A 9,300-nucleotide genomic window follows, 5' to 3' on the forward strand; every position below is an offset into this window, starting at 1 on the left:
CATGTGTTACTGTAGCACCACGTTGTCAAATCATAGGCTAATTAGACTTAAAAAATTCGTCTTGCAAATTAGTCGTAAACTATGCAATTAGTTATTTTTTAGTCTATATTTAATACTTAATATATGTATCAAATATTTAATAGGACAAGAAGTAAATTTTAGGGGACTAGCATATAGCAGCTGCAGTAGCTAGCAGTATTCTTCACAAGTTTCAGACACTGAAGCTCGTATATTATACATATCTAGACCAGGTTTATTTTCGCCATTATATTGTTGAAGAAAAAAAATTAAAGGGTTTATTTTCACCAAGATCAAGATGTAGGCATGCATGCCTAACTACCAGAGTACATGAAAATCTCCAATTCTGTTAGGGGGACCGAACTGGACGACGAAGCCTGGTAGACATCACAGAGGGCGCGCGCACCACGGAGGTTGGACGGAAAGGCGTTGCTATTTTTAGGTGTACAGTACATGATGTGTCCGTACGTTGCTACGAGACGATAAAACTTTTGTACTAAAAAGCGAATGACGAACACGGAGGGCACCGGGCGGAGGATAACGGGGTCACGAGAGGAATCAACCCAATTCGCGCGGATTGATCGAGCAACCGGGGAAATGCGGAGGGGGCTTTAGAGCGTTACTAACCTCCTTGGCGCGGTTCTCGATGAGTCCGATCACGAAGCTAGACCGCTCTCCGCCTCCTCCTCCTCCTCCTCCTCCGTCAGCTCCGGCGGCGTTGCCCTCCATCTCCGCCGCGCTGAGCCGGGCACCGCAGCTGCGCCCGCGAGTGTGCGCGAATGCCGGCTTTTCTCGGGGGATATGTGCCGGAATGCAATGCCGCTTGGCTCTTGACCGTCGCTCACCACCCATCGTGTCAGTATCAGATATAGAGTATCACGAACGGGGGCAGTTCACAGTTCACTGGACAGTATTTCGACGGCCGTCTAGTACAGAGGACACGCAGAAAGCCGCAAAAGCACAGACCGCGGCAGCGGTGCGCATGCACCGATCCACCAGGAAATCTTTCTCCAGGCTCTCAGCAGACTCAGTCGCCGTCGCCTCTCTCTCTCTCTCTCTCTCTCTCTCTCTCTGTCGCTCGGTTCCCCTCGTCTCGCCCCTCCAGCCGCCGAGGCGGACGCAGACCGCTCTCTCGTCACAGCTTTCCCCGGCTGCCCGCCCCTCCCTCCTCCGGTCCTCCCGGGACAAGAAAGAGGCAACGGAACACCGCGCAAGACGATAAAACAGCGCAGCACGCAATACGCACAAGAGCGAGCGGAAAGCGAGAGCCGACCCGACCCTCACCCGACCTCCTTGCCGGCGGATTGTCTGTGAGTTTTTTTTTCTCCCTCCCTTTTCGCCTCCCCCCGCTGGGCCGTGTGGGCCGGCCGCGCGCCCCGGCGCATGGCGTCGTCGCGGGTGATGGCGTCGTCGTCCCCGCCGCAGCAAGCGCACGCCGGCGCAGGCGCCGGCTCGTCCTCGGACCTCGCGCGATTCAGGAGCAGCAGCGGCATCGGATCCATGAACATGGACGACATCATCCGCAACATCTACGGCCCCGAGGCCGTCAACGCCGCCGCCGCCGGCGGCGTCGGCGGACCGGCGGAGCCCTCCCCGGCGGCGGCGCTCCCGGAGGCTGCTGCGGCCCGGCGGACGTCGGAGGAGGTGTGGAACGAGATCTCCGCCGCCGGAGGGCTCTCCGCGCCCGTCCTCCTCCCTCCCCCTCCCGCCGCCTGCTCCGGCACCGGCGGGGCCAGTGGCGGCGGCAGCGGCGCCGCGGAGATGACGCTGGAGGATTTTCTCGCCAGGGATTCCTGCGCCAGGGCGGCGGTGATGGATGGGAACATGGCGCTGGGGTTCCCTGACGCTGACGGAGATGCGGCGGGGGCAGTAGGAGTAGGCGGCGGGAGGGGAAGCAGGAAGCGGGCGCTTCTGGATCCCGTGGACCGCGCCGTGATGCAGCGGCAGAAGCGCATGATCAAGAACCGAGAATCCGCGGCGAGGTCCAGGGACAGGAAACAGGTAATTAAAAGTTGAAATGTGTCGGTGGTGCGCAGAACTTGATTCATTCTTGCGTAATTTTGAGCTGTTCTCTGTGCAGACTTGGGTTGATTTTGATGCTTTCGGTTGGTCCCATATGTAGGCGTATGTCGCGGAGCTGGAATCGCAGGTTACGCAGCTGGAGGAGGAGCAAGCAGAACTGTTAAAGGAGCAGGTATTATTCTTGGTTCTGCACTCAGGAAATGGTGTTGTGACGTGTTGGGTGACCTAGCTTTCGAGCATGCCCGGCCCCCGGGCCACATCTTGTTTCCAGAACATTTCATAGTACAAGCACTGTGTAACTGCCCAGCTGGTGATTCCACGAATCGTAGGTGCTCAGTAGCTCACTGTGCAGCTGTGATAGTTGGGGTTGGGAGGAAATGACAGATAATAATATCAGGCACATGATCACCCCAAAGGGAATGGGAACAAGATTTATTACGAAATAAATCTCCCTCCCTCTTAATTTTTTATGTGAAAGTGTGGTTGTATCATAACAGCAGTGAACCTTTTACCATTACATTCAGAGGCTTTATTTAGAAATGAAAAAAATATGGGCATTTTACCATTGAAGAACTGAGTCTAACTGTCATACATTTGCTGGGCGAAATATCTAAGAGTTAAATGCACAGCGGGTCCTTCAATTTTTTCTGTATTCTCATCTAGGTCTATGAATTCTCAAAATGATCATCTCGATCCTTTTAACTTCTATAGTAGTTCATTGTTCAATCTTGGACCTGAATTCACACATTGTACGAACCACTTGAAAACTTAGAGGATCTGGATGAGACTTCATGTACCTAAATGAGATTGTGAAAAAAGTTTATGGACCCGCAGCGCATTTCACTGTCTGAAAATTGATCTCCTTTTGTGTTGTCATGTAATCAGATATCCTTGTTCATTAAATCATTTATCCTAGTCTAGGGTTTTTTTTGTTACATGTATGGATTACTTATAGAGGATTTGTGCAGAAGTCTGTTGTTAAATGAATTAGATTAACAGAATACAAAATAGGGGGAAATATATTTAGAGGCATGAGAAACATTGGTTATCTATATGTTCATGTCTCACACTTTGGGTTATAAGGTCCACCCTTCAATTCATCTTATCTTACCATTATTATTTTCCAGGAGGACCGACGCCAAAAGAGACGTAAGGAGGTAAGCTTTGTTATCAATATAATTGCTTGAAATCATGTTTAGCCTTAGGTAATTGCTTTGATATGCTTTTGGCAGTCAAATTAACATGTGTTTCTGAACTTGAACTTGTGTTATGCTTCCGGATGATTTCAGTGAAACAAATTTTCGGCATCACTTTTCAATTTTCATGCACCGTAGCAAATTTTAGTTTTTTGTTGTAACAGAACCGACCAATTTATAAGAGCACAAGTGCAAAAGTAATCACTGTAGTGATCAAACCGTCATACTTGAACCCATATAAACCCTGTAGTCCGATAAAATCACGAAGAATTTCAAACCAACTCGCATACAATCAAGATCGTACATGATTCAACATAAAGCCACATGTTACATCCATTTCATAAGTAGTTCACAAGTATCTCGCGTACATCGGAGTTCACATAGTTATTACAACACAAATTCACAAATAGCGGAAGCAAAATAGTTGGAAACCCTCACACACATTTAGTTCAAATACAAGCCAGTTCCATAGTCATATCCAGCAAAAGCATCATGATAAGATAACATAGGAGATCATGCCTATGATCTAGTCTTCTTCACCAACAGGGTGAAGACAATACTTGCAGTAACTGTTATAAAGCACGTCATCTGCAACAAGAGGGAATGAACTCTGAGTATAAAAATGTACTCAGCTAAACTTACCCGTCGTAAACCAAAAATAAATGACACCAAGGAGTATGCAAGGATTTATCGGTGGATCTCGCTTGACAACCATTTTGCATAAAAGCTTTAATGATACAAGAGCATAATTAAACTTTTGAGTTAAGCAACAAGTTACTAATATTAAACTTGTCATCTAGATTAGCACATGTACTAAAGTAAGCACTTGATTAGGATCCACACATTAGTAACCATATTCGGCATAACGTTGTAACATCATCATCATCATTATAACCATCAAATTCAATTAGGTGTTTCTACGTTGCCGCTGCTTAGTCAAATTCTCACTATCCGGGAGAGACGGCGACTCGAATCGATTCCTACCCAATTGGAGAATTATTCCTAACACACACCCAAGTAACCTGATCAGGGGTTGCCTCGGGTCACCTTTGGTACAGCTCAGGAACTAAAGTCGTGGGCCCGAGCAGCGCCGCACTCTCAGGGAGTCCACTCTGCCAGGACGTCAATCTGCCCTTGGACTTACGCCAATGGCTCCCTGCACATCATTACTACCACCAGAGTGCGCACTTTCACTTCTCGGCTTTCGGCCTGAGTTGAGCTACTCGGTTTCGCAGTCGGAACGAGTTATCCAGCCAACTAAGTGATAGGCATGCGTTCAACATGACATGATGACGTACAGCGAATCGGTTCTTAACCGACGCAGACGGGGATAGATCCACACCTAAGACCTCCATGTCTTGTTGCTTCTCTATCGACATCCCGCCCGGTCTTCATTCATTATTAACACATGGTTATTTTCACAATAGCAAATATAGCCAACCGTGACACGACCAGATATCATCCTATCTTGCAGGTGACAGGAAATCACTTGACTTTACCGGTCTAAGCATGACTAAGCATTGATTCACTCCTGGACCTAAATAGGATTCATGGTACATTTACTAGACAAGGAAGAGATAGATATGCAACACGTGTTTGCATCCAATTCCTATAACTTAATGCATCAAAATATAAAGATACTCAAAGTGACATTTTTAAAACATAGGAGACTTAGAATGCTCCGGGGCTTGCCTTTCAGAAAAGAGGAAGGTTGGTGATTTGGGCACTCAAGCAGTTCTTCTTCGTTGACTCCTCCTTCTGGGGCATGCACCTCCTGCTCTTGAACTTGTTGCTGCTCCTCCGAAAGTTCTTGTTCGAATTTCAGAATAGTGACTCCCTCCGAAACACCTATTGCATGTATATACACAGCATGAGAGTCATGAATGCAAAAGAGATGAAAGGTGATGATGACATGTATAGCCATGTATAGATGGACATATGAATGACATGATGATACAAGATTAACATTTATTTTACTGAGTAGGTGCATATCTCTTCTTGAAAACAAGAACTACACACTCACCAAGCTCTAACAACCTAAGATAAAGTTGTTCATCTTCAGTAAGAGGTCTAGCACCTGCAACTGACAACTTATCTTAATCAGCCTAAGCATCTAAATCATCACATCAACTCATATAAAGCAATCGAGTCATTCACTGCATTCAACAGATTCAGGGCTGCAGACAATAGCTGCTAGTTTACTTCATAACTGGAGTTATGCCGACTCAAAAGACATGCAAGAAGACAATATCGAAAGCTTACGAAGTTAGCTACAATTCAATCTTTAATCATCTACGCATGATTCCCAAGTTAATAGGGTCAAACAATCACATTTCTCAAATCTGGTCCAGAAATTCCAGAGAACAACTAGTTCTGAAGACCAACTTTGAACAGTCACAACTCACAAACCATTTGGCTAAATGCCATGAAAATTTAACACAAGATTCCTAGCAAACATCACCTTCACCATGTAATTTGCTTAACTCAAGAATCTGTCCAGAAAAGTCACTATAAGTGAATTTTAGGGAAAATAATATTTCACTACATACAAAAATGGTACTTTGAGCACTACTAATTTTACCAATAGTTAGCATACATCGAAAGAACACTAGAAAACATAGTGGTCAACCCTAAATAAATTCTTTTCATGTATTTATTAATTTATTTAGATAATTAGGTGAAAAAATAAACATATAGCAAAAGTGTACAATAAATTCCACAAAAATTACAGTAGATTATACATGGCCCCAATAGGCTACTGTACAAATTTTATAGCATTTGAACATGTATAACATCCTATACAAAAATGACAAAGCCAGCAGTGATTATAAAAACATTTAAATAGAATAAACCTCAAAGTCCTATTTCCAGTAAGAGCACTGCAACTCTAGCATTTTTCCTAGGCAACACATATGAATACAAGACCAACCCAAGTGGAATCACATTTCTCACATGCACCAAACTCAAGTTATGAATTTTCCAAGTTTATTACGGAATAAACAAGATAAATAGCCAATAAATAATTTACTGCGGAACATGGCACATTTTGTATTTTTAATAAAAACTAGACATCGCCAGGAGCACAACCCAATTTGAACCACTCAATTTGGACTCCTAAAACTCAAGATATGAATTTTACAATTTTGTAGAAATTCGTGATTTAATTAAACTAAAACCCTATACCTTATACCGCTGATAGCTGGGCCCCACAGGTCAACAGTCCCACCCGTCAGCCGAACAGAGACTGGGGAGGAGGTTTGACCGACACTAGCTCACCGACGGTGAGCTTTCCGGCGAAACCGACCCCACCATCGTGATCCTCATCCTCCCGCGTCGATTGGTGTAGAATGTTGAAGCGCGGACGTACCGGAGAGGGCTCGTCGCTGGCCATGGCGGCACGGCGGCGCTGCGCGGAGGTGCATCGGTCGTCTTCGGCCACGGCAAGGCCCTGCGAGGGGCGCTAGGGTTCCGTGGTGACCACGTGGACCTACCGAGGCTACCTAGGGTTTGGTAGGAAGCGTCGGCGGGGTTCGTCCGCGTGTGTGGCGGTGCGGCGGCGAGAGCGCGGCGATGCTAGCCGTCGTGTTCTACTCAGGCGAAACTACGGTTCGCCGTAGGGTCACCCCCTAGGCTAGGTTACACCCGGAGCTAGTGCTAACGTGAAGAAGAAAGGAGAAAGAGCAAGGGAGCAGAGCAGCAGCGAGCTCGCCGTGGTGGTGACTATGACTCCGGTGAGGACAAGAACGTCGAATTTGCCCTCACCGTGGCTTGCCTGGCCCTGCAACTAGGTCGAGGATGTAGAGACTAGGATGGCGAAGTTGTTGGCTAGCTAGAGGCGGCAATGGTGCGGTGGCGGAGCTTATGGCGACGACGATGTTGTCGCTGCGGCTCGCGCGAGGCGATGCGGATGAAGCGAACGAGGGCAGCAAGCGCGTTGCGGCGGCTTAGTTGCCCCTCCGGCCTGACCGGTGGGCCCGGCACCAGCGTACGGACGCCACTTGGCGCGCGCGGCGTGCGCCCGGTCGGTCCACGATGGCCAGACCGAGATGGCCATCAGACCACCATCAGGTGCCTTACAGAGCATCTTCACCCCCTCCTAACTCCTAAACCGTGACACTTCGTGATCAACCAATTTCACCATTGTGTAGACCTAAGTGAGTACTACAACTTTGGTTAAAAGAGCCTGAACTGATTCGGCTGGTTTTCAAATGACAAAGCTCCAAAGAGGAGTAAAAGGAAACTGGAACGGCTCCAACACAGCCAAAATGACTAGGTCCAAAACAGCCCCCAAATCAGGCTTGTGGGCCACTTTTGAGCATGTTGTGCACATTTCTAGCTCAAGGTCATTAAACAACTTTTGTCCTCATAAATGCTACAACTTTGCTTAAGGGTGCACAGCCATGCAAACACTCTAAGCTAGACTTTTTAATAGGTCAAACAAAAGTGCTCTAGAGAGAATCCTAGTCAAACACAGATCTAGGAGCTTAATTATGCAATGTCATCAACATGAACATTGTTCCAAATTGCATCCTAAGCATAGTTAAGGTGTTTTAGTGATCAACATCGACCACTTGCACTTAATCACACATGGTCATAAGCATACACATATTGGAAACATAGAATAACAAGGCATGTTTTACATGTTTCAATTGTATGTTGCACATGTAAATGCTCATATATGAATGCATGATGCTTATGCTCATGCAAATGCAAGTGCAATTATGCATGCCTAACACCTAGGGTGTTACATTTGTAATCTCAAAATTCCATTTTTTGGGGCAAAAATCTCCTTTTTTGGGAGAAATTTAATTAGCTCATTTACTTGCAATGCCTGGAAAGAAACTTTCTTTTTCCATCTTTGATTGTAATCTGAATTCTGAAGAGTGTATGCCTACTAGTTATACGTTTTCATCTGATGCTATATTAATAAGTTCTGCCACTGGCTTAATCTGTTACTGATAATTATCTCACAGCATTATATTGCTTGTCAGTCTGATTTTCTCCATGTCTATACTATCATGATTTTCTCAAATCTATTGCTATGGTTAGTTGAGTACTCTGCAAATTCAAACATGCAACAGTTGCTGTTCTTTTGTCATTCATTAAAGAAGTTAATCTGTTTGTGCAGCTAATTGAAAGGGTAGTTCCAGTCATCAGGAAAAAGTCATCACAAGATCTTAGAAGAACCAATTCCATGCAATGGTAGAAATGACACTGAGCCCTGATGTTGTTCTCTTAGAAGTTACAAGTTTTTTTTCCCCTTTTAGACTGTTTCTCCTAGTTTTCTTTGACAGCTATTTAGGAATAGTGGAAAACATTAGGTGATTGTGCGTGATCAAGAAGTCACGCCATTCAAAATTGATCCGTTGTCAGCCTGATGTTTCCTTGTGAATGCGGCTGAGTGTTGTATAAACAAGAACAATAAGGTTTGCTTGAACGGTGGATCAAAGTATTCTAATTACAAAGGCATCTATTTTGACATATCCCAATATCTGATCCAAGCTGTTTGTTTAGAACGTGTTTGGGATTTCTCCGCGCCACGTTTTTCAGCTAAACAGGTTCAGCTCCACACAACTCAGCTTCAGGAAAAAAGCTAGAGTTGAGAGCACTTAAAAGGATGCTCTAGGAACTTTAGGTTTATGTGGAGTTTGTGGAGCAGTCCCAAACAGTCCCTTAATATTGCATAAGAGTATCTTTAATAGCTTCCGAATACAACTCTCCCAATAAGAAAACAATGGGGTGGTCCAATATCATTTTTAGATTATTGATGAAGATAATGCACCGGATCACCGTAACTCTATCTCTCTCTCATCGCTCGTGCTTAGATCCCTCCTTGCCCCGCCCCACATAGTCACCTAGCGTCGCAAACCGCTTTCTGGCACCACTACCTGCCTCTCTGCAGGCTCCCCACACTAATGTCCACCTCTCTGGCCCTACAACATCGTTCCGGTTGAAAGTCCTATGTTTGGATTTGGAAATTGAGACAACTAATGAACTAATATTTTGCTAATTGTTGATTAAACTAGGTGAAATCCACACCAAGATGACGAGCAAGGCTAGGGGT

At 45.6% G+C, this 9,300-nt stretch overlaps 1 protein-coding gene across 2 annotated transcripts; it reads left to right on the forward strand.

Annotated features, from left to right (window-relative positions):
• Nucleotides 1-988: 988 nt before the first annotated feature.
• On the forward strand, nucleotides 989-8,725 carry LOC136512923 (bZIP transcription factor 12-like). Of its 2 annotated transcripts, XM_066506931.1 has the most exons (4): nucleotides 1,008-2,019; nucleotides 2,141-2,212; nucleotides 3,168-3,197; nucleotides 8,365-8,725. In XM_066506931.1, the coding sequence occupies exons 1-4, from the start codon at nucleotides 1,402-1,404 to the stop codon at nucleotides 8,440-8,442; spliced, it is 798 nt and encodes a 265-aa protein (XP_066363028.1). In that variant the 5' UTR covers nucleotides 1,008-1,401; the 3' UTR covers nucleotides 8,443-8,725. The 2 variants fall into 2 exon arrangements, 1 of the variants encoding a protein (XP_066363028.1); XR_010773254.1 differs by lacking the exon at nucleotides 8,365-8,725 and having other exon boundaries at nucleotides 989-2,019; nucleotides 2,099-2,212; nucleotides 3,168-3,189.
• The last annotated feature ends 575 nt before the right edge of the window (nucleotides 8,726-9,300 follow it).

This window comes from Miscanthus floridulus, chromosome 16 (assembly GCF_019320115.1).
Source record: "Miscanthus floridulus cultivar M001 chromosome 16, ASM1932011v1, whole genome shotgun sequence".
In the NCBI taxonomy this organism is placed as follows: domain Eukaryota; kingdom Viridiplantae; phylum Streptophyta; class Magnoliopsida; order Poales; family Poaceae; genus Miscanthus; species Miscanthus floridulus.

Bases quoted from the DNA above. Each gene is read 5' to 3' on its own strand.
- LOC136512923 (XM_066506931.1), top strand. From the start codon at position 1,402: ATGGCGTCGTCGCGGGTGATGGCGTCGTCGTCCCCGCCGCAGCAAGCG. The intron at 2,020-2,140 runs GTAATTAAAAGT...TCCCATATGTAG, and splicing joins GGTCCAGGGACAGGAAACAG to GCGTATGTCGCGGAGCTGGA. The intron at 2,213-3,167 runs GTATTATTCTTG...ATTATTTTCCAG, and splicing joins CAGAACTGTTAAAGGAGCAG to GAGGACCGACGCCAAAAGAG.